This window comes from Carcharodon carcharias, chromosome 2 (assembly GCF_017639515.1).
Source record: "Carcharodon carcharias isolate sCarCar2 chromosome 2, sCarCar2.pri, whole genome shotgun sequence".
NCBI classification, from domain to species: Eukaryota; Metazoa; Chordata; class Chondrichthyes; order Lamniformes; family Lamnidae; genus Carcharodon; species Carcharodon carcharias.
The window spans coordinates 179,633,860-179,659,534 of NC_054468.1; the positions used below are offsets into that span (position 1 = coordinate 179,633,860).

Sequence of the window (25,675 nt, forward strand, 5' to 3'; positions counted from 1 at the left end):
GCTTTCTAGGCCATTTCATAATATAACCATTTTCCCCATTACAATTGAAAGTTATTCCCCCAAGTTCTTTTGGTTTCCCTGCTCTCCCAAAATTTACACAATGCCAAAATTTTGGGCAGTATGCTGCTCTTGTTAACTTGTTCACAACTTAGTTTTATTAGGCATTTTAACTTCACTTGGTGCTGTATACAATTAAGGCTCAGTGTCTTCACTGGGTGACTTGGACAAGAACAGGAACTTACCATGAAAGGACTTGTGGCCAGAAATCTGCATTTATGGGATAGTGCATCAAGACACAAATGCGATGCCACTAGCAACCTGACACTTTTTAGATTCTGTGTAGAATACACAGTATAACTATTAAATGGGCTTTTCACTGCTAAACCTTGACAATAAACATGAGCATTGTAGCCGTGGTATTTATGAGAAGGCGGGGAGTTCAGATCTTGCCTAATTTAGCAGGAGGACTCTGTTCCCTTTTTTTAGTTCTGTTTCCTGCTTGGCAGCCAGATAAATTGATAGGCTGGCCAGCTGCTGGAAAATCAGAAGGGAGGGAACCAAAGATCAGGATTGATTGGCGGCTGAAGTCACAGATCAGAGCAAGGGGATTGGGCGGTGGGGGGGAGGGGTTGGTGGTGAAGAGAGAGTTGCATTGGCAAAGGGGAGGTCAAAGGTTTCGTCAAAGGCCAGGGGGAGCTCTGCTGCTTCTCCTGGCATAAAAGTAGGGCTGTTCTTTTTGACCCGGCAGCTTTTGCCTCCAGTTCATGGTTCCCAAGCCCTTGGGAAAACCCGGCTGGCAGATGTTAATTTAGTTCCAGCTTCAACTTTGGGAGCATGATTTAAATATGTTAATGAAGCATCGTGCCTCTCCTAGTACAATTTTGTATCATGTGGTTCTTTAACATTTTTTAATTGGGGTGCAACAACCATTTTTTAAGCGCAAAATGAGTCTTTAATTATTACTAATTATTATTGTATTGTCGCCACTCCATCCATTTTTCATCATTAGTGCCACTCACAGATGAAGGAGCGGAATTTGCTGGTTCACCAGAAATGGGCAATTGTGCTCTTAAAATGCAACAACTTAAATGAGATCCACTGATCTCTATTGGAAAGTGCATGGGTAGACATCAGTCAAGGATGCGGGTGGTGGTGAACAGCCAGCTAATTCAACACCCTAACTATTCAAATACATGTAGAATAGTCATGTGAATGAGGAACTGGAGTCTAACTGGGAGCTGCAAAACCATAACCTGGCTCAATGCGAACCCCTTACAGATAGGAAAAATTTGCGCAAAAAGACAGGCAGCAAAAGATTATCCTCCAACAAAGGGTGGAAAGAGCGGAAATATTGATTCTATCTGTTATTGGTTTTTTTCCTTTGAAGAGTTCAGCAAAAGGAAATAATTATTTAACAATCTGATGCAGCATGTGGCTGCTTCTTAGCAGTAGTGTAATATCCACTGTCTCTAACTATAAAACATTGCAGTGTCAGATTTAGAATCAGGGTTGTGTATTTGTGGACCCTTCAACGGTTTTTTTTACACTGTTGTATTTATGGAAGATTTTGTGATTGCTCTAATTACAAATGCCACTGTTTCATATTACCATAGAAAAATGTGTACTACATAATGTGGTCAGTGTGGGTGACCATCTCTATTCATTTCTTTGCAGGAACAAGGAAAGATTCGGGTTATTTTTAATGTTGGAACAGATGACATCACCATTGAAGAATCAAGTGGTATTGTAAATGATGGAAAGTACCATATAGTACGGTTTACACGGAGCGGTGGCAATGCCACACTACAGGTGGACAACTGGCCAGTCATTGAACGCTATCCATCAGGTATGTGCTCATAGGCAGTACAAAGATATATTTACATAAATAATACATACAATTATATATCCTTTAATGTTCTATGTGACATTGGTAGCAAAATAATATTATGGGTTTATGTGGTTACCCACTGATCCTAATAATTAACAAAATATCTGTGAGATGCTCTAGAAGGCTCAACTGATGAACAGGAAAGACATAAATGAAAAATTGTTGAACTAAGCATTGATGTTTCATTTTATAACGTTGATCACAACATAAAATAAAATTTCCTGTATTGTTTAAAAAAATCCAAGTTGTCAGTGAACTGGGTGACATATACAGATGTAAATATATTAAATGTCAACGCCTCAATATTAAATCAACATTTAAACAATGGAAGGGCTTTGACAAAAGCTGTGTGAAGAACGGAAGATGAAATTTAGAACAGAGTTTCACAATAATTTGTTGCACAGAGTGGCTAAGTACTTCATTAGTGTGAAAAGACATATCTCATATATTGTGAAAAGGCATATATGAACAGACTAGGCACTTTATATTTTTATTTGGCTGAAGCAAAAGAGCTATCTATAATGAATTCACCACCATGCTTTACATTGCCTAAAAAATTCTAGCTCCAAAGGTGAAACTTCTACAAAGAACAAAGGGCAGTTCAAAAATCAAAAATATAAAAAAAACTTTAAGATGTGAAATGTTGATGCAGTATAATAAAATGTCTAATGGTGCATTGTGATTACATTTGGTTAACTGCTTTTGTTTCTGAAGTATTTGATCACAGGAAGTACCAACTGTCAATGCATGTTATCCACAATGTGAACAGTGTCTTAGAAGGAGAAATTCATCTTGGGTGGTGGTGCAAAATGGGTGAAAGCAGATCAACTGCCTGTTAAATGCAGCACTTGACATTCAGTTCATCACAATCAATGGAATTAAATATTAGGCTCTGCATATATAATCAGTGGCCAATCCAATACTGCCTATTTTGTGCGATTGTCCAAAATTAATTTCTACCCCTTATTCTTTTGAAGTAACTCCTAGATAAATAAGAGTGTTAATAATATAATTTATGCACATTTAGCTTTGGTAACTCATCCAAATTAAAGTTTATTCATAGGCTTCTGAGTTTGAGTAGCTTGTGGTTTATATATTTTGTTTATTTAGTTGCTTTGTTTATTTATAATTCACTTAATGTATTCAGGTTTACACAAAGTGTTGGTGTAATGGTATTGTCACTGGACTGGTAGTCCAGAGAACCAGGGTAATGCCCTGGGCACCGCAGTTCAAATCCCACCACAGCAGATGGTGGAAATTGAATTCAATAAAAATCTGGAATTAGAAGTCTGATGATGATCATGAAACCATTGCCTATTGTCATAAAAATCCATCTAGTTCACTAATGTCCTTTAGGGAAGGAAATCTGCTGTCCTTACCTGGTCTGGCCTACATGTCACTCCAGACCCACAGCAATGTAGTTGACTCTTAAATGCCCTCTGAACAGGGCAATTAGGGATGGGCAATAAATTCTGGCCTAGTCAGTGATGCCCAAATCCCATGAACGAATAAAAAATGTAACAATATGCAAGCAACATAATTCTTTCATAGGTCTTTTGAATGTGTATGTGTAATATCTAAGACAATATTAAAAGGAATTATGGCTTATTGACATTATACCTTCCTGAAAAAATCTCAGATATGATGCAGTCTAGTGTAGAAGCTTGTAAATGTTTGGTGCAGTAAGTTACTAAGAATAATGAATGTATTAGTCTTTAAAAGGAGTACCAGCAAGTCATGAATAAAAACGTATTTGCAAAGCATTGATCTCCATTCAAAACATTTTTCAGCACCAATGCAAACTGCTGGTTAGCCCAGGCATTGAAGTAAATGGAGGAAACTGCAGTGATTATCTTATTTTTCTTTGTTCTGTCCTGTTCAGTCATCAAAGTGCTAGAGGTTCTGAATGCCTCTTCTAAGCACTGAGGAAACTATTGGTTGGGCTGGACGCCAAACAACATAAACTGAGAGCTGTTAAAACATAAGTTGAAGTTCACAAAAAGGAGTGGTTGAAAGAGGTAGTGCATTCCAAACCGTTGTGTTATCAGATTCAGGGCATTGTTGACTTGTTTTTATGAAAAACCTGCTTTTTACAACTTTTAAAGCTATTGCCATGTTGTGACTAAGGTACAATCTTTGATCAAGAGACGATAAATGTGCAGTGATGGAGAACTATAGTTCTGCTTCAGCATAGCAGAGTCATGAATATTGATTGGTGACTTGTGCCAGAATGAGGAAAGAGATCTGGTGGCTATCCAAACACCATCAGACAGCTTTATATTTATATTGAAGCTAATACTTGCACATGTTTAACTCTAAAATTATAGTAAGAACTCGACCAAATTTGTTATTCTGAGTTAGATTAAAAACATATTGGCAGCTTTGATATTGGACATTAAAAACCCATAATAAGATTCAAGAAATTTAAGATTATTTTTAATAGTGACAAGCATGAATACAAATTGATTGTATTTTCAGGGAGCATCTGGAATAGTCCTATGTATCTTATGTGCAATCACTTTAGAAACCATTCTTCTCAACCTCGTCTGATAGCTGAGTTGGTAAATGCACTGAGCACTGCTGCTTTGAGGTGTACTCACTAGTAAGGTTGCCAATTCTGGTAGTAGTTGAGTTAGCTGATTTCAGCTGAAGTGTCCTTAGGGCATCCTGCTTTGGATCATTATACAGTGCCGTCTGGTGGAAAGTGCACACATGTGGATGTTATTTGAAGTGACACCTGAGTATGTCTGTACTGTGCTATTGAAAAGTTTGCCAGTATCCAATGTTCACCCTTACAGTTAAAGTATGCCCACCTGAGCCAAATGTTAGAGATCCTTCTGGAACAAGGAGTCAAAAATTAAAAATACTCATTTTCAAAATGGAGCTGGACATATACTTGAAAAAAATATTTGAGGGAAAATATGTTTCAAAGAGCCAGCACAGGCATGACTGGCAAAATGATCTCCTTCCATCTGTATTATGATTCTAATGAACTGGGCAGTAAAATTGCACAAATGCTATATTAATGTAACCAGTTCAACTATCAAGGAGGTAACAGCCAGTCCAAACAGTCTATGGTCAATTCTGGCCCAGAATGCAGTGAACAAGAAAAAGATCAAAGTCACAAAATCAGTTGTATGCTAATGTAAACTGAGAGGTGAATTTCATAGTGTTACTGTACTACTCTGAATCAAATTATCTGAAGCTGTTGAAGGTATCTTTCCCAGGCATTTTTTACAAAATTTTTGGCATGAGCATTAATTTTATGAAAAGGAAGGAGCCTACTGCACAGAAATCAATCTGCACTTTTTGCCCAAGGTATCAGAATGAATTAATTGCTTTGACATGTGCAATAGAAAGCTAAATTCACCTCAGGAGAAAAAAAGATGTATCACAGAAAAAGTTATAGTTGCTCTGTTTTGCTGAAAACCTGCTTTAAATTTGTTCTATAAGCTTTGCAAAATAAAAGAAATTGGAGTCCTGAGAAAATCCATCCTGTTCAATTAATAATTAATACAAGTTTATAGATATTTAAGCAAAGGTATGTTTTAATAATAATCAAACACAAGGCTTTAGACAAGATCAAAGACACTCCTTTACACAACTACAACCATATGCTATAAAAACTCTATTTGCTTATCTAGCTGGTGATAGGTTTCCTGAGCTTACATTGAAGTTGCTTAGTTGGCCGTTCCAACAAGAAAGAAATCGAACAGACCTGGACCAGTCAATTTGTTGAATTTGTTGGTTGTACCTTTTTAATTAATGTATTCTTTAATGGGGTGTAGGAGTCACTGGCAAGGCCAGTATTTGTTGCCTATCCCTAATTGCTCTTGAACTGAGTGGCTTACTGTGCCATTTCAGGGTGCAGTTATGAGTCAGTCACATTGTTGTGGATCTGGAGTCACATATAGGCAAGACCAGGTGAAAATGGCAGATTTCCCTAAAGGACTTTAGTGAGCCAGATGGATTCTAACCTGCAAATTTATTGGCATGGGGCGCATGACTGCTGAATTCTGAGAACATTATTGAGAGGTGTATGCAAAGGAAACAAGCACCAGTTCTCAAACACAAGTTTTTAGTGATAAATGTCATTGCATCAATTAATTGCTTTCAAGTTACTATCGATAATTTCAGATGTAAGTTGTAATTATGAATGTTGTTATTTCTTGGCACCAAAATAACTTATGATTATTTTTCGTGGTGCTGGAAGGAAATAGCAGCAATGTCACAGATAAGCATGAAAAATAATTTATATTCTGCTGATGAGGCTCAGTAGACAACAGACAAATGGTGAAATCTTAAGTCAGTCATGGACAAATTCAGTTTACTTCCATTTAGAAAGCAATTCATGGTTTCAGTTTATTATTTAACTAATGAAAGGACAGACAGTCTTGATATAATTGGAGTGAGATTAAAATGGTTACACGAATTCAGCCAGTAAATAAACAAACATAAAACTGAGAAAATTCTAAATAAAACAATAGCAACAAGTCCAGCATTGCATTTTAGTTAGGTCCCATGAGCTAGTTTAAATTTGTACCTCTGTAACTAATTGCAACTTTACATATTAAAAACCATAACTAATTATACTGATTGCAACACAATCTTATCCATAATAAAAATGCACTCACTGTTCCAGTTCAGTTCTTAGTGTCAAAAAGATTATATTTCAATATGTTGTCACAGAGCTAGTTTATATTTCTAACTCCATGGCTAATAAGCATATATAAGAAGCCAAGCTAAGCATGGCTGTACAGTGCAGCAGTGCTTCCATTTATTAGTAGCGAGCATTATATGTGGATTCATAGTTGTAATTCTCTGCAGACTCATGAGGGCTGAAAGATTAGGTCATGCTGTGCACATTTATTAGATGAAAACTTATACAGAAAATGGTTTGTGCACTGATAATGTCCTGAAGATGCAAGAGGACCATTTTCATATGATCCTCTTGTCAACATTTTCAATGCCTTGATTCCTCTTTACGTATCTAAAGCTGGGTGTGAACAAATATCTGGGTCGCAGTCTCAGCTGGAGCATCACTGGAGGTGTTTTTAATGAAATCTACAACTCTTTCACTGGCAAATGAGATTTATGGTCTTTGGAAATGTTGGAACTAGTTGGAAAATAGTCCTATTTGTGATCCAATAAATTTAGATGCATGGAAATATGGAAAATATTTTCAAGTTCGCAGTTCAAAGATGGGGTGCAACAATGAAAAGTTGTACTTAAAATTGGAAATGCTTTCTTGATTGTTGTAGCATATTGAACCATTCTGAGGTACCCATACAAGCTAGTAGCAAGCTATGATATTTTAACTAAAACAAATTATTGTCACAAAACAACATTGTTTTTGTTTGGTTTGCTTTGACTGACTGATATGTTTTGTCAGGACTAGAATGGGTAGACCTCCTTTCTGAAAGATGTGTCTGTAGAAATAATGGTCATATGATGCAAATAATAATAGATGACAATAGCCAGAAGCAAGATACAGTGCACTTGAAAAGAAAAATCTTCCTTTTTCACTAATACAGTAATAATGCAGATTGTTAGAAACCAGTGGTCAATTTGAGTACAGTTTATAATTATCCTCTTTTTTTAGGCTACTAGAATAACAATCACGCAGAGACAATTTTAACAGCTAGTGCAAATCAACATGTTTGTGAAGAAACTGCAAGTCGTGTTGTAGTTCAGTGATCCCAATGAATAGTGCATCCGCCTGTGTTCTAAATTGCTGAAATCTAAACTTTTCAGATATTAGAGCTAGCAGCATGTTCCAAAGATTATTAATTATTACAGGGCATAGCCTTCTATCCTTGGCAAATGGAAAAGATCGTACTGTTACCCGAGTATCTCAATTTTTAAAAAAAGAATGCCTTTAGCACTGAGTTCCTAAAGATTTGATGGCAAAGTTACTTGTAGGGTCCAAGTGTCTTTGGGATAAAATATTGTGATTCTTGTCTGCTTCTGCTGAACAAAATTAATGGTAAACCAATCTCACTGTTAGCTCTTTGAATTCTTTTACTTTTCATTCTGCCAAAGGCTATGAGAAGAGAATAAAGTAAATTGGTGAGCTGTGTTTTTTTTCAATTTTCTTGCTTCAGAATAAATTAAAGAGCCTTTCTTATGTTGCATTAGCTTTCATCCGAAATGCATACAAAGGCAATTTTCTACTTGTCCCATGCAATTTTTTTTTGCTGAAATTGCTCTAATTTGAACCAATACTGTTGAGATTTATAAGTTCCAGATCAATGCAATTTCTCCCATTGTTACAATATGAATTAGAAGTTTTGATAGCCAGAAATTGCTAATCACAATACTATTGAATAAACACAACCTGTTTAAGTGCTTTAATCCCTCAGTTAAAATAGCGATAAAATAATTGTGTACAATTGAATTAAGCATTTATGCTAATATTGCAAACAGTTGTTTTTGGCTTTAGAGAATAACAACATACTTGAAATATATTGTAAAGATCTGAACGAGCCAAAACAAAACATAGAAGTTTACAGTACGGAAGAAAACTGTTCATCATGTCTGAACCACTCTTCACCACAAAGCAATTGAAATTTAAAAGCAATTGCTCTGCTGAAAAAGAGACATTTTTTTGCTGAAGCTTTTTACCTTGTACTTGTCAGGATAATTCACAAGAATACCAATGTAAGGGAAAACAAGAAATTTATACCATATGAGAAGATAGTGCTGATTGTTTGGCAAGTGGACTATGATTGGTAGAAACTCTGTAATGGAGAATGCGCCAATAATGGTGACTGACAGTTAACTGGCAAGCATTGTTTGAAATTTAAACCAGGCAGCTTGACTCTGATGGGTCAAAACATTTCCCTGAGGAATGAACCAGCGAATAGCCGTCACTTATTGGGCAGGATTTTGAGTTCGGCATGCGGTTGGTGGGCTTGGAAGCAGCCAGGAAACGGGCTGCCGCCTGCAATTGGCCCCCAACCGCGATTTCACGCTGACAATTAACGGTCAGCCAGCGTGAAAGGCGTGCTGAAATGCTCAGCGCTGCCTCAGGGAGCTGAAGAATTCAAAAGCCATAAATAAAGATTTCCAAATGCCAAAAAAAACGTCCATGCATCAGAATCAGTCACCTGACCATATGGCTGATGTCAATTCTGTCCAAACATTTTTATCATTTTTAAAAGTTAATATCAGGAACCTCATCTCACCGTTGGATGAGGTTTCCTCAAAAAGGCAAAGGCCGCCTGGCCGATTCGCCCACCTGCCAACCGTAACGCTGTACAGGCAACGAGAAATCACCGTTGATTACTACGTTAATGGTCTTAATAGGCCTCTTAATCGTTGGTGGGCATGCTGCCGACTCTCACGGTTCTGCACAACATCAATTGGCCAAATGGTTGGGCAAATTGCTACAACCAGCTTTGAGCAAGTTTTCCACATACACAATGAAGGACTCCTTCACATTTGCGAAGACCATACAGGACTTTGCATATCCATAACAATGCTTTCTGTCATGTGCTCAACTGACAGTGCTAGCCTATTCACTAATGTTCCACTTAAGGAAGCCATAGATATTTGCACTACAGCACCATACCATGGTGATCTAGATCCACCATTATTGTGTGCATCAGTATTCATTGATCTTATGAACTCAGCAACCTGTGCAGTTGAGTTCAGTTTTAATGTCACCATATATGCCCAAATAAATGGTGTTGCCATGGGATCGCGTCTAGGCCCAGCTCCCACAAACATCTTTGTTGGGTTCCATTATAAATGTGTCTTCAATGGAATGACACCTTACTTCCTACCCTTTGCATATTTCTGATAGCTGGAAGATACTTTTGCTATATTTAAATCTGCAGCAGCATGTAATAATTTCCTTAGATGTCTTTATGGACTCCATCCTGCGCTTAAGCTCACCTTTGAAATGGCGCAGTCAAATGAACTCCCTTTTCTTGACGTACTAGTTGAGGAATCTGCCAGGGGTTCTCTAACGTGGTCTATCACAAGCCTACCTTCACTGGTCAATATATGCATTGGGATTCTTAGTTCCACATACTATAAGATTGGCATTATCAGCAACCTCGCAAATAGGGCCTGAGCCATTTGCTCACCATGTAAGCTAGGCACTGAAATAAGGTGCATCAAAAGCACCTTGTGGGATATTGGCTACCCTGATCAAATCATTTTCCGCTGTTTGTCATGCAAACTCATGAACAGACCTAAGGCCATCATTTTTGGCCCTGAAAGTGCCCAGTCTACCTCAGATTCCCCTGAAAGGTCAAAGTATCTCAAAATTTTGAGCAGTAGATGAAGCTAGCTGTTTCATGCTACTACCATGTAGTAGTAACACGAGTGGCATTTGCCACTAATGGGATGCTGCTGTCAAGCCAAAAAGATGTTCTGCCTATCACACAAATGGGTAATGGAATATATGAATTTCAGTGCCAGTGTGATGCTAGATATGTAGGTCATACATCCCAAAGACTGGCATCCAATGTTAGATTTGCAACTGGACAACATTTGCTAAATAATCCTCAGTGTGCTAAGAATTACACTGACAACCAATTTAATTGTCAGTCGGGTTTGCAGTGTGGTGCATTTGCATGTACTGGAAGCGACATATATTAATACCCAGGGCGCTGGTCTTTGCAGACAGAAGGAACATATACATACATTGCTCCTGTTTCAGCTAAACAAAATAGTGATAGCTATTTGCTGGTTCATTCCTCAGGGCAATGTCTTGACCAATCAGAGTCAAGCTGCCTGGTTTAAACTTCAAACAAAGCTTGGGTTAACTGTCAGTCACCATCAACTGGTGGATTTTCCATGGCAAAGCCTCTACCAATCACAGTCCACTTGCCAACCAATCAGCACTCTCTTCTCATACAGTATAAATTTGTTGTATTCTTGTGAATTGTCCTGATGAGTGCAAGACAAAAACCTTTGACAAAAACAGTCTCTTTTTTCAGCAGAACCCTGATATCTTCATGTATTCCTCCAACTTCAAATATCTGTGCACTTTTCCTTTCAAAGGTACCATGGTCAACTACTCCATGTGGCAAAATATTTCATGATCCAGCAATCCTCTGAGTAAAAGGTTTATTTTGACCTGCCTTTTTTTTAATTGACAGTTTCAAATTGACTACCCCTGATCATGGATTCCTTAATCAGAGGAATAGTCTTTCCCTTTTCATCTTATCAAAACCCATACCAATGTTAAAAACATCAATTGCTTCTGCTCTTTACCTTCCCTGCCCCAGTGAAAGCTTAGTCATGTTTGAAAACTAATCAAGTTCTCCGTTGTGGTGAAAATGGCAGAATTGCCCAAAAATCTTAGGTCACGCCCCTGAACACGGCACTTCCCATTTTTGCAAAGGCTTTCATGTTTTGCGCATGTACAGTTCACGGAGGCAGCTGGCCATTTAAATCATCAGCTGCCTCCACTGAAGTCAGATTTTTGTATCCCAGGAGGGTGTAACCTGAAGTGTGCAGAATAGACCTGGCCAGAGCAGGTCTAAACTTTGTGCATTTCTTTGGATAGCCAAAATAACCCTTTGGAGAGGTAAGGTACCCCTTTAGATCTGGTCCCAGAAAACTTTGCGGGAAGGTCTGGTGCCCTTTTGTGGAGGTAAGGAGCCCTTTGGAATTGTTAAAATTAGGCATGAATGTGTGGTAAAAGCGTATGAACTCATTAACTGTCAAGTTCATTGGAACTGTCAACAGACCTGTCAAAATCAACTGGCATAACTGTCAAGGGGACCTATCAGAAGCACTTGTTAAGGAGAGTTGTCAAGCTGTCAAGGAATTTAAAAGTCCTGCCCTTTAAATCTTTGAAAAAAAATGTGTGAAGTGTTTAATAAAAATCATTGCTTGCTATTTCACTCTGTTTGTTGACATATGCATGAGGATTTCCATTACTGGACTGCTGTTGCATGACTGATTTCACAATAGGATACATGCCATTTCACATTTTAATTGACAACTCCAAGTAGTTATAGACAATTTGAAGTGGAACTGTGAATTCTAATGCTTGTTTTAAGAAGGGATTAAGCACTTGAAAATATGTTTGTTCTTATCAAGTATTATATAGTTGAAAGAATGTAAATATAGTAATTTTTTTGTGAATGATGTGTTATTTCTCAATATAATGAAGTCTGCAATAGACACTTCTAATAAAGTTTTATAAGTAAAGTTCTTGCTCATCTCTGTATGAGTCCTGATGTCTGCCCATGGTGGATACTGGGTGGGTTGGCATGGTAGATGTAAGGTCAAAGATGGTGGGTGGATGGCAATTATTGATGTGAATTGGCACTAAGTTGGCATAGAGGCTATAAAGGACCATGGTGGTGGATACAGGGGCATAGGCTGGCATAGAGGATTTTTAAAGGATTCATTCATGGGCCAGCATTGATCACCCATCCCTAATTGCCCTTGAGAATTGAATGGCTTGCTAGGTCATTTAAGAATCATCCACGCTGCTGTCGGTTTGGAGCCACATGTAGGCCAGACCAGCTAAGAATGGCAGATTTCTTTCCCTAAAGGACATTAGTGAACCAGATGAGTTTTTATGACAACCGACAATGGTTTCATGGTCATCATTAGACTTTTAATTCCATATTTGTTATTGAATTCAAATTTTGCCATCTGCCATGGTGGGATTTGAACCTAGGTCACCAGAGCATTACCCTGGATCTCTGGGTTACTAGCCCAGTGACAATACTACTACCCCACTGCCAAGGAGGTGGGTACAGGAGCGTAGGTTGTTGTGGAGTGTATGAGGGGCCATGGGGTGGATACAGGACATAAGTTGGCATGGAGAGTATGAGGAGTCATGGAGGCAGAGGGGATAGGTTGGGAAGGAGGTTATGGGGCCATAAGGGGGTTGTACAGGAGAATAGGTTGGCATGGGTAGTATGAGGGGCCAAGGACAATGGGTACAGGGCATGAGGTGGAATGGGTTGACATGGATGGGACATATCGAGTGTGTTGGGGAGGATGGGGGTTGAGGGGTGTGAGGGGTGAGGCTTGAAGGGACGTTTTATTTTTTTCAGTTTGGATACAGTGCCGGAACATTGAGGCAGGCCTTCTGCGCACCCAGAATCCTAGTGTCCTTGGCACAACCATCTTCAGTTGCTTCATCAGTGACCTTCCCTCCACCATAAGGTCAGAAGTGGGCACGTTCACTGATGATTGCACAATGTTCAGCACCATTTGCAAATCCTCAGATACTGAAACAGTCTGTGTCTATATGCAGCAAGACCTGGACAAGATTCAGACTTGGACTGATAAGTGGCATGTAACATTTGTGACACACAAGTGCCAGGCAATGATCATTGCCAGCAAGAGAGAACCTAACCATCTCCTCTTGTCATTCAATTGCATGCCATCATTGAATCCCCCACTGTCCAACATCCTGGGGGTTAACATTGACCTGAAACTGAACGGAACTATCCATACAAATACTGTGGCTACAAGAACAGGTCAGAGGCTGGGAATTCTGCAGAGAGCAGCTCATCTGTTGACTCCCCAAAGTCTCCACCATCCACAAGGCACAAGCCAGGAGAATGATGGAATATTGTCCACTTGCAGCTCCAACAACACACAAGAAGCTCATCACCATCCAAGGCAAAGCAACCCGCTTGATTGGCATCCCATCTGCCGCAACCTTCAAAATTCACTCCCTCCAACACCCATGCACAGTGGCAGCAGTGTGTACCACCTACAAAACGCACTGCAGCAACTCACTGCAGCAGCTCCTTCAACCAGCACCTTCCAAACCCATTTTTATGAAGTCATTTACATTTGTTTAAAATTGGGTTAACCAGACATGATGATTAATAATGTGTAATTTTATGATAAATCCATTCCAAACTGTATTTAAAAAACTGCACCAGATTACCACTGTTAAAAATATTGAGGAATAGGTTTAATACTTTTTTTGCATACTGCATTGAGTTAAGTTATGTTATTAAGCTATGTTCCAAAACAGCCTGATTGCACTGGTTCATGACATATTTTATATTCAACAATTTGCAAATGATTTTGAGTGCAAACTTGCCGATGAGGGAAAGACTTCTCAAAACTAGCACAATTTTTTGAGTGCAGTTTGATGTCAGATTGCCTTTTTCACACAAACTATAGCTGCTATGTATCCCAAAAAAGAAGAATATTAGTCTAGCAAACAAAATATTAAATGGGCAAATCTAAAATAACTTTGCCTTTACCTGGTTTTCGACAAATAGTGTCATTATTTTTATCTTTTCTCAAAGAAAGAATAATGTTAAAAATCACTTTGCACTAAACTGAAAGAAAATAGCAGGCATCTGTATTTTTCTGTTATTGAGTCATTATCTACAAGATCTGTTTACATAACTGGCCAATAGCATCAATAAAATGTATACAGTTTAAATTGTACAATTTGAAATAGATTATTCTTGGATAATAAAATGTCTTAGAGGCATAAATACACAAATTGAAATGCCACTCTCAAATTCAGTGAAAAAGACTGAAGTACTTGCTTTGCCACAGGCTCCTTCTGTTAGCTTAGCTCTGACACGCAACAGATTTTATCTTTTGAATGCCATTTTCCATCAATTTTGGCGCCTATGGCTTTACGTTTGCAAGCTCTCATCTAAACAATGACCTCTCTTCATTGTTCCAGTTGGTTGACTTCAAACCATGCATAACTCTTAGAAAATGTGATGACACTTTCCTACCCCTGGACATTTTAATACAAGAGACAGACATTGAGGAAGCACCTGTTCAACCTCTATCAAATTTTAAATGGAAATGCTTTATTAATATAAGAATTGATTGTTATCAGTATCAAAAGTAGATAACTCCATGTCAACGCAGCAAATTTGAAGTACATTGATGTATTGCAATTTGGATTTTTTTAAACTGGTTTTGTAAACATTAGAAGTTGATAAATTAGATCTATAACATTGTTTGAAAGATTTATAATCTATTTATAATCAAAATTTGAATGCAGCAACAAAATAATTTGCAAAGTTGTTCAACTATCAAGTTCTAATTCTATGATAGTCGCACAGGAAAATAAAGTTCTAGTTTCACACAGTTGTTGCCTATGTACCCCTCTGTACTGATCGGAATAAATACTGTGGGGCTTAATTGGACTGTTCCCGAAATTGGGCGCAGGATCGTGATGTGTCATTAATCCGTGCTCATTGATTGTAATTGCAATGGAGGCAGCATGCCAATTTCATGCTGCCTGCTCAATTTAATGATTTAAGATCCAGCCAGTGTTAGCTGTGCTGTTCATTGGCTGGACATATCAGCAGGGGGATAATACTGTGACTGGCAAGCATGTTTTTACCATTAAAGCTTGCCTGCACTGCTTAAAGCCTCCTCTTAAAGGGAGGTGGCAGGAACAGGTGGAGGAAATTAAGATTGAGGAGAATCTGACCTGGGAAAAAGCGAGGAATGGCGCAACATGGGAGATATCACATTTCAGTTTTCAGATGCTGCACTGGATGGCTTGGTGGAGGATGTGGAAAGAAGAACAGATATCCTGAATTTGCAGGGAGGGAAGGAGGCCCTGCAGACACCCATTCAAAGGACAGTGAAAGCAGATAGCCTTGGAGGTCAATATCAGGAGTTGAGCCCCAAGGACCTAGATACAGTGCCACAAGCAGTTCAATGAACTCACGCGTGAAGTCAAGGTCACTGAATGCATCTTCAAATGCCATATCTTATCTGCTGCACCAGTAGCTTCAGTTACTGCTTAAATCACCACATGTACATCACTCACCTACCAACAACCTCTGTCAATTAGACCTCATACCTAACAATCGTATTCTTCACCTCGTCTCCACACTTAGCACTGCTGCTAGCCTTGCATTCACTTCTCCCACTTTGCACACATTTCCAGCTATTCAACCATGACAGCTGCATCATCCAAATGATTGAATGACACTCACTGATACATTTCCCTTTCTTTTGCAGGACAATGTGCTGCACACCCAGAGATAGCAGGAGCTAAGTGGAAGACGGGAGGTGCACCTGCATATCTTTTGCCAAGGAGGAGATGGTGCTGGCCACTTTTGGGATGTCCACTGCTCAGTCCATTTCCAAGGGTGGGGCTGAAACCATTGAAGGTTACGGTATGCTCATACCTCACCTCCTTCTTAGAGCCCATTTCCCTTTCATTCTGCAATCTTCTGATTTATAAGCTGCAGATGGTCTAAGCATGCACTTTTTACTTCCACCATCACCACCACCGTCCCCATATGAACCCCCCGCAACTCTCTTCACCACAGTCTTTCGCATGTGCTTTCTTCCTGCAACATGGTCAGACAGTGAAGGAACAGCAAGAAGAGGGTGGTGATGAAGACAACTAGCACTCGATTTCACAATTGCAGCCACCAGCTCAGATACTGACATTGCATGAATTCTAGAGGATGGATTACAGCCAAGATCTGCTGATGGTGGGACCATAGGCCTGAGGGTGCTGAAGCTAGGGAAGAGGGCAAGGGCAATGTAGGTGCCAAATCAACAAAGAATTCATACGGACTGGTGAGGACTTTGGAACAGCCCACAGGAGAACGCTAATGGCTATGTACAACAAAATGCTTGGTCTAATGGGAAACCTTCCAGAAAGCCTGTGGCTAATGTCACGGACCATGGAGGAATCCCGCACAACTTGGGATAGGGTTTTGTGCAGCACTTGTAGCTCAGCATGGAAGCGGTGACCAACTCTGTGTACAAACTTGTGGGCCCAACCAAGGTGAAGAGCTGCATTTTCTTGGCTGGATCCTTTATATCAGCCTCAATTCCGGGTAGGGAACCCCAAAGCAGCCATGACAGGATGTCGCACAGGATCTTCCCAGAGGCAGCCAATAAAGAAGCCACCTGCAGATGCACCGTTCAATTAAGTATGGTGGGCAGACCAGTAAATTAGCCGGCCAAATGCGAGGATTTGCAGTGATGTCCTGCAGGCAGCCCCACCAGGGAGACGTGAGCGCTGCTGGGACAGGCAAGAGACCGCAAGGGCACCTCAAGATAGAGGCAGGCTTGTGAAAAGTTAAAAATTCTCTATGGCCAAACGTGTCGTGCCATCATTGTGGAAGATTCAGCCCACAGTGTCGAATGTCAGTGTCACAGTTTCCATTCAAATACAAGCAACAGCCACCCAACGTCTTTGTGCTGCAGCAGAGGCTAAGGCTGAAGTCATGCAAACTCAGTTTGCTGCCATGCAAACTGGAATTGCTACCGCCATGGCTGTGGATTATGATATGCAAAGGGACCTTTAGGCTGTCACAGCAATGCAACATTTGTGCTCCTGCAGATTACTCGCATCATTGAGGCCCTGCACTGGCAGAATTTCAGTGGCTCAATGGTACACAAACCTGTTGTCCTTTCTCAGGATGATAGCTTTCCTCCTTTCGCGCCTGCTCTGTCGGTGCCTATACTGTTGCTTCTAAGCCAGCCACCCCTCACAGCTGCAGCCTATGCTGAGATGGTGATGTCTGCTGACAGGACAGTCTCCTACACGGCAAGTCAGCAGCCTTACACCAGCCATCCTGCAGTCATCAGGGAAGGAGTGTGTAGCAGCACTAGGACAGACAAAGGCACATGTAAAACAGACTAAAGGAATACACCAGGATAATTTGTTGATTTCTGTATGCAATTTGGTATGAATTAATTTATATAATTGGTTTAGAATGTTTATGTTGTGGTGACTTTTATTGTTAAATTGTGGCCAAGCAGATACTGTGGTAGTGACTAATAGAGGGAAGGATGGTGTGGAATTGTTAGTGAATGGGGAATTGTGGTTGTGGCTACTTGTGTTACAGTTGGATGAGTTTTTATACCCAGCCTGGGCAAAAAGGGGCTGATTTGGCTACCTACTCTCCTTTCTTCTCCTCCTCTTCCTTTTTCCCTTCTCCCTCCTCATGCTCCTTCTCCTCATCCGCTCACTGTATTACTGATGGGAGGTTATGCAGCGTGCGACAGACCACCAGCAATCTTGATATTTGTTCTGTCAAGCACTGCAAGGCTCCTCCAGAACGGCCAAGAGAATGGAAGTATTGGCATGGATTTTACTTGGGCCCTAGGACCCCAATGTTGGGGGGAAAAAAGCAGGTCCTGGGCCCACGCTTGTCAGCAGCAGGATCAGTTCAGCGATTTTGCTGCAGGCAGCCGGAGGTCTTGTGCACAGTGTTAGTGTCCCTACCTCTGGGCCATAACCTCTGGGTTCAAGTCCCATGCCCCAGGGCTTGCTGGCCACAAGGAGCGTTCATGATGCAATTCAATGGACTGATAATTAGCCAGGAACCCTTCCACCATTTCCCCACTATTCTCCAAAGGGATAAGTGTGCGGGTGTGTGAAGATGCACTATAAAAAAACTGTAGGCCTACTCCTAATTTGCTGCCTGCTGTCCAGTTAAGGATGGTGCGCAGGTTCTTGCTCAGAAGCCTCAGCGACACTACCAGGAGAGATGGTCGCTGCTGAGGCACGCAGAAAACCTTGAGAGCTCGGACAGTTAAGTTTAAAAAAAAGAAAAAATCAAGGAGCGGAGGGTCAGAGAGGAATTCCCTTCAGGGAGATTCATGACTCCCTCTGGATCCGATGGTCCCCCAAGCTGCCACAGGGAGACCATCTCAATTGAGCTGGCGGCCTCCTCGCGTGGCTCCATCGTCAGCAAAATGTTGACATCTCTGTCAAATGGCCCTTAATATGGCCTTTAAGTATGCACATTCTTGCCTATCTCTTTGGAGCGTGCAGCCCCTTCACGTCGCAGCCCACCTCTGGGAAAATGCTCTGCATCAAGGAGCCACTCCGAAGCCAAACTCCACCCTCTAAAATTTCTGCCTATTGTTTCAGCCCACAAATGTTTTGCTGCATCACATTTTGTGTGGCAGCTTGACTTTTACTCTACACGTGCCACCCAACTCTGCATGGGCTGAGCACAGGCGTCATTAGCCATGGTTCCAGCAGATAGCTGTTGCCCAATAGTCACCTTTTGAATTCTGTGAAAAGTTAGCTATTGTTGCTCAGTCTCCTTGTAGCTCTTTGCAGCAATTTAGAAAATGTATGCATAATCAAGATAGAAATGATTACACATCAATAATTTTGGTTCCAATTTAAGCTTTCTAAATTTTGGAACCAATATTATGTAAGGCTCAAAGTTAAAATCCTAAAATGTTATATATTTTTATAATTTAGGATGGCAGGGCTGAAGTGAAGTGACACATTGTCATCAACTGCAGATTAAATTCCTACAGGGCAGCTTTAAATGTTATGACATTATGACTTTAGAACAATCTATAACCATGCACTTTCATTCAGATTCCATAGAGATCTACAAAATGTCACTATCACGGAACTAAAAGGAGGCTTCTCTCAGCAAATAGGAACTGATCCACAAAAATAATTTGAAGTAACTTATTCTAAGCAGCCAAAATGCTAGATTATGTTAAAAGTTCTACTTCCATCACAGGAGTCTTGGACTTTGTAAATTGTAATTTTCCTCTCAACTTCAAAATAATATCAGATGCAACATTTGAGAAAACAACCAGTTGGGATTTTGTGTGCTAAACTTCCCATTTATAATATTCCATTAGATTTTATAATTCATATTAAGGGTACATGAACCTACTGAGGGAGCTTTGACTTTAATAGTATAAAACTGGAGATATTGGATCAACACCCATTATATATCTTTCCAAACAGTAATTATGAATATTTTTGATTAATTGATCTAGTACAGCAGCAGGAGGATGCTCTGAGGTTTGGCTATGGTTCATTCTTGAAATGATTGAATATGTTGGGGTGGGGAAAGGAAAAACTGACCCGAGAGTCCCTTTGCCATGACTCACAGATATACACTCCTATTGGTTTCATTAGGAGCACCACTAATAGCAACAGCTGTGGACATGCCCAAGAATTCAATGATCCAACTCTCATCCTTTCAAAGGTTGGCTACATGAGGAGAAGTTTGAAAGGGGGAGGAGAGAGGAGCATCCCTAACAATGTACAAAATTTGCCACTAAACGTTTTTAAACAATACTGACAATCCTCTTCGTGCTTGTGAATTCTTTTGTCCAGCTCAAAGTAATGAGCTAGCTTCAGATAACACATCTAAATATAAAGAACTGTCTTTTGCACAAGGCATTTAAACCCATCAGCACTCTGAGGTGGATGTAAAAGGCCCATTTAAATATTTGAAAGAACACTAGAGGCATTATTTATTCCTCAAACAACACCACCAAAACACCTCATCTAATCAATTATCTTATTTGCTTGAGGTACTTTCTATATGCAACATGGCTGCCATCTTCGTTTACACTGGAACTAACGTGATTCCATTCTCAAATACTTATTTGGATGTGAGGCACTTTGGGATTCCCAGATGACGTGAATGGTGCTATATGAATGCAGCTTCTTTCTTCCCTCTTTATCTTTGCTTTTCAAATGTCTAATGAGCAGCATGTACTACTTTACGCTCATTTAAATTAAATCTATTTCCAACTGAGTGAGTGCAGAGTGTGTGCTGTTCTGTAATTGGCCTCCAGGATGCACACAAAATTAGGCAGGATTAACTTTTGTTGTGATTTTTTTTCCCCCTCCCAACTTCTGCCCAACATCTCCCCTGATGGATAGGCCAAGACTGAAAAATTAATTGGGAAAACCATAGATAAAAATCTGCATGCTGCAATCAATTCTGTGGTGTGCTGTCTCGAGATGTCAATCTGCCACACCACAGGATGATATGGAAAACATGTTAATTTGCGATTTAAATAATGTCTCAACTTTTCATGTATGCAGTCCCTTCCTTGTACTTTTCATCCGCTTGCGTTTGTATTTCATGGTTGCGAAAGCAAAACTATTACAATACAGCAATTAACTAGTCCACCGAAGGGAAATTAGTAGATACCTAGGACTAAACTATGCAGCTGGAAGGTAATTGAGGGACTTAGATGATAACTAACATCATATGAACCCTCAAATAAGTTGACAGCGTTGAACTCATCGTCACAAGTCAAGATTGCTTTCAATTCATTTCCTGATGTCAGCTTTTAAAATGATTTAGTCTTCTGGTTACATATTTAGGACCTATCACATTTTTATGTGTTATTTTATACTGAAGCTGGCTGCTGTGGTGTTTTACATCTTTATTGGCTAATGGTAACATCCACAAAGGTAAATTAATTCCCTGTATTTGCCATTAGAATATTGCTAACTGAGTTCTGATGTTGACCAAACAGAAGTTTGTGGTAGTCAACAATGGATTATTTCTCTATAACTATGTTACAATTGTATTTTCTTTTGTATGAATAACACAGCAAGCATTGTCCAGTAGCTGTTTGGGATTTGGTACAAAAGTTGTAGAAACCAAAAGTTGTAACTTAATAATAGATAAAGAGGCATGATTTCAAGAATGCAATCAAAGTTTTCACTTGAAACAGCAGTTATAAACTTCTCAAGGTTGGCCGTTATGGCTTTCAATGTTATCCGGGCATCTTAATCAGTGCAGCTTTTAACATGCCCAGGTAAGCTATCGGTCTGCAATTATTGCACAGTAGTTTAACTTGCATTTACAAATTTTCACTACATAAGCAAGCAGACATTGTGGTGTATTTTTATAAAAATTCATTTCCAGAAAACTCAGGAAATGTTATTTCTCATTTAATAAATCAAATATTGCATGATTGATGATGCACACACAATATGGGAAGGACAGTGAAGGTTATTGTTACTTAGGTGTGACCTGGTAGCTAAATAATGTGAACAAAGCAGACAAAAATAAAAAATGGTATTTGTCAAGATAAAATATACACCCTAGAGTTTGAATTGTTTTTCTGTAGCTCCAGCTTCTTATCCGTCTCCTTCATTGCCTTTCAACGATGATGCTGCTGTTTCACGTCAAGTGGCTGACACCTTTATTTGAGAAAGGGCAAAATAGAATTAGGTTTCAACAGTGACAATATAATACATTGGGAAAGAAAAAAACAAATGCCAGTTGGGTTGACATGGCTAGTCTATCCATCTGACCTGCAGGTATGAAGATATGATTAAGATTTTTTTCTGCTGCTTTTTCTCAATTCTGCTGCAGATTTTAGCTCTGATTCAAAGGATTGACCTCTTTCACTTTTTCACTGCTTTCTCAGATTGTGTTAAATTACTGTTATTCCCTTGAAGTCTACCTGTTCATACAGAATTAATATACTACAATGTGACAAAATATTGTCTATTCGCTGGAAGAATGGAGCTACGCGGAATTCAATCAGCAAGGGCAATGTCACAGCAAAATACTTGGATGATCATCCTTTATCCAAACCAAATCCTTTTCAAGTCAACTTCCAATAAAGTGGCAAACAAGTTTCATGCTAGAAACCTGAACCTTTGTGCACAATAACAGATGATGCATGTCACTCAGACAAAGCGGTATAAATTTTGACAATTGTATGATGAATCCTAGGCATCAATTGGGAGATATAAATTTAGAAAAAAAAATAAATCGTGCAAATAACTATATGTTAGCAAAAAGAAAACAGTGAAGAAACATCAATAGGGAAGAAACATTAATTTGTGTTCTTTCATACTGGTATCTACATTATCTTAAATGCCTTAACCTTTTTATTTTATTATTTTGTTTTCTGAGTCTGGGCAATACTGGCAAGGCCATATTAATTGCTAGTTACTCAATGAAGGTTGGACTTGGTGCAACAGAACAAGCTTTCAATTATTTGATAATAACAATTATTGAACTGGTTGTACCACAGATGTATACTGCGGTGTGGCAGATGATTGTGTCTGTATATCATTTGAAACCTGAAAGGACATATAGAATTATGTCAAGATTGTTGCTAAGAGGTAGATCTTTCACCATTGGTGCGACCAGTTGGAGGGAGTAATTTAACATGTTGCAATAATTTATTGAGTATCAACCTATATATGAGCTGTTTGGGGAAGAGCTACAGGTCTGACTGACTTGAAAGTAAATTATGCAAACTTTGTATAAAACCAATTTAAATGAAACCGTAAACACATAAAACTCTGAATGCATGTAAATTTTAAAATGAAAAGTTGGGAAGACATAGATAAACATACATTCTATGGACATTCTGGTTATTTGTGTGTGTTCCTAAATAATATATTGTGCAGTGATGATGGAATAAATCCAAATTCATTAAATTATTTTTTCAATCCAAATGATTTGGAGTGTAGAAATTAATTCAATTAGGAACAAACAAAAATATTTTAAATTACTTTGTTGTATGTTTTTAATTAATCAGTTGCTTAAGGCCTGATGTCAACAAGGAAAGAAATGGACTGTTAAATTTACAGTTGCTCTTGTCAAAGCCTCATTTGCTTCATATTAAAATCAGTATTGTTACCTACATTTGTGCTTTTGTATGGTATTTATTAATACACAATGATTTTGTATTACTGCTGATAATCAGCCTAATGGATTTGTAAGACCTATTAGCATTCATTTTACCACTTTCTGCTTTCCTAATTTGAGTGATTTAATGTGTTTTTTTAAAATATTGGAATACAAAAAACAAATTAACATTAGCTGTGTCTTAAGGCATGGAAGGAGTAGTGTGTGTCTCAGGCATTAAGCTTTCATAGTCTTTTATTCAAGAGACTAATATGGAGAAGAATTGCAGTGAACACAAATAAATCCTACAACTGAAGCAAAGTTTAACTAGTTAATATGGGCTTTCTTCAAAACTAGCAGACAGATGAATATTTTTGTAAAGCTGTTATATGATATGATTTAATTTGTTGCTTTGGTTTTGTCTATAATATAACATCAATAACTTAGTTGGCGATGCAGCTTTCTAATTCTTAATTAATACAATAATTTTGTTTGCTAAAAAAAATTAAATGCCTGAAAAATTTGAAATTTGAAATGTTGTAGATAGCATTTCTTAAACTTCCAAATTCAAAAATTCATGTGACAACTGTATAGCTCAAGCTTTAAGTATTAACCTTTAACCTTTGACCTTACAGATTTTAACCAATGAAATGTCTCTTTAAACTTTAAAGGAAACAATGATAACGAACGCCTGGCGATTGCTAGACAGCGAATCCCATATCGACTTGGTCGAGTAGTTGATGATTGGCTACTCGACAAAGGTAAAAACATTGATTAAAACTTCAAATAAAAAATAATTTGAACATAACCAAGTAGTGTTGGATTGTAACACTAATAAACTTAAAATATAAATTGCCAGTAAAATTAAATAAAACAAAATGTTTTAAACAGTAATTAGAAATATTTGCATTGCGTGTTGAATAATTCTTTTCCCATTATGAAATATCAGCAGTTTAATAAGCATACCCCATTAACTTAAGGTTAAAGGGACTGTTAAATATAGTCTTCTAATTGTGATCAATGTACAACATTAATCCTAGACATTTAACAAACAGTGATAAATCCTGTACAGAATATGTTTACTATGTCTAAATTTAGTCTTTAAAGGATGTACAATTAGCTGTGATCCATTTTTTTCATTTCTGCAACAACGTCCTTTTAAACTATAGATAACTTAAATAGTGTTTCATGTGAATTGGAAAGAAAATCTGAAGTCCCTTTAACGTTTACTTCAAACATTTGAAGGAATTGTAGTTTGAAAAGAAGTTAACAATAAAAAATGACATTTGCTGCATGCTTTTTGCTGTGCAAAAACTGAACCCTTTAAAAGTATAATAAATGATTTTTGTCAAAAAATCAAAAAGTGGTACTTTTGCAAAGGTTTGTTCTTTTGGAGTGAAATGTTCCACATAATTTTCTCATTTTATGTGTCACTTGTTAGTTCACATTTGCATTGACAGTTTTGTTTTTCATTTTAACCCAAAAGACAGGCTTGCTGGAAGGCAATCAAAAATCATCATATGATCTTACAATACACCCTATTATTTGTGAAACAACATTTTCTGCTATTGTTAAAAGCTTGTTCTCTAAATTCAGTAAAAATTGCTTTTGAAAGAATGCTGTACAAAGAAAAATAGGAAACCACACACCTGATTGCCCTTTAAGCAACCAAAAAGATGAAATTACTCTAAGAAAATCTGGATCTCTCACACATTTCATCGAAGAGCAATAAATTACTCTTCATAGTATTCTTCAGTAATTTATTGCAGTCATTAACCACCTCATAAATTATTTGTTTCTTCACATAAGTGTAAAATAAAATTCCTAATTTAATTAAGTCCACATTCAACATTTTTCCTATATGTGTAACGATGTTTTCACAGGACGGCAGCTTACAATCTTCAATAGCCAAGCAACTATAAAAATTGGTGGCAAGGACAAAGCTCGTCCATTCCAGGGACAGCTAACTGGTCTGTACTACAATGGCTTGAAAGTACTTAATATGGCAGCTGAAAGTGACCCAAACATCAGAATAGAAGGAAATGTGAGATTAGTAGGGGAAGCATCCTCGATGACAACAGAAACAACGACCACATCAAAACCAGCAGAAATATCAACCACCATTATGGAAACTACGACCACTATGGCCACTACTACCACCAGAAAAGGGAGATCTACAACCACAAGAGATGTTATGACTCAGGTAAGTAATCCCAGTCTTTCGATTTCTTCTTAAGTTGTTTTTTTGAATTTGTGAAATTTTGTATTAAAATGGTGTCTTTAACAATATGCTTCATTCTGAGGACCAAGGAAAGATATGGTGTGAAATTTCAGTAAAAGTAATCAAGAATCAGTGCTGTTTATTCTACTATTGTTTTCTGTGACAGAGTTATCTCTATCTTAGTCATCTTGTAATGTGAAGTATCTGGTAAGGAATTAGATAAAGCGATTGGTT

At 38.5% G+C, this 25,675-nt stretch overlaps 1 protein-coding gene across 1 annotated transcript in view; it reads left to right on the plus strand.

Annotated features, from left to right (window-relative positions):
• Positions 1–25,675, plus strand: part of nrxn1a (neurexin 1a) — a 2,049,839-nt gene that overhangs the window by 1,836,134 nt on the left and 188,030 nt on the right. The window contains exons 19-21 of the mRNA XM_041177542.1: positions 1,675–1,846; positions 23,892–23,981; positions 25,104–25,423. Coding sequence (XP_041033476.1) covers positions 1,675–1,846; positions 23,892–23,981; positions 25,104–25,423 — 582 coding nt within the window. The remainder of the gene's footprint in view (positions 1–1,674; positions 1,847–23,891; positions 23,982–25,103; positions 25,424–25,675) is intronic.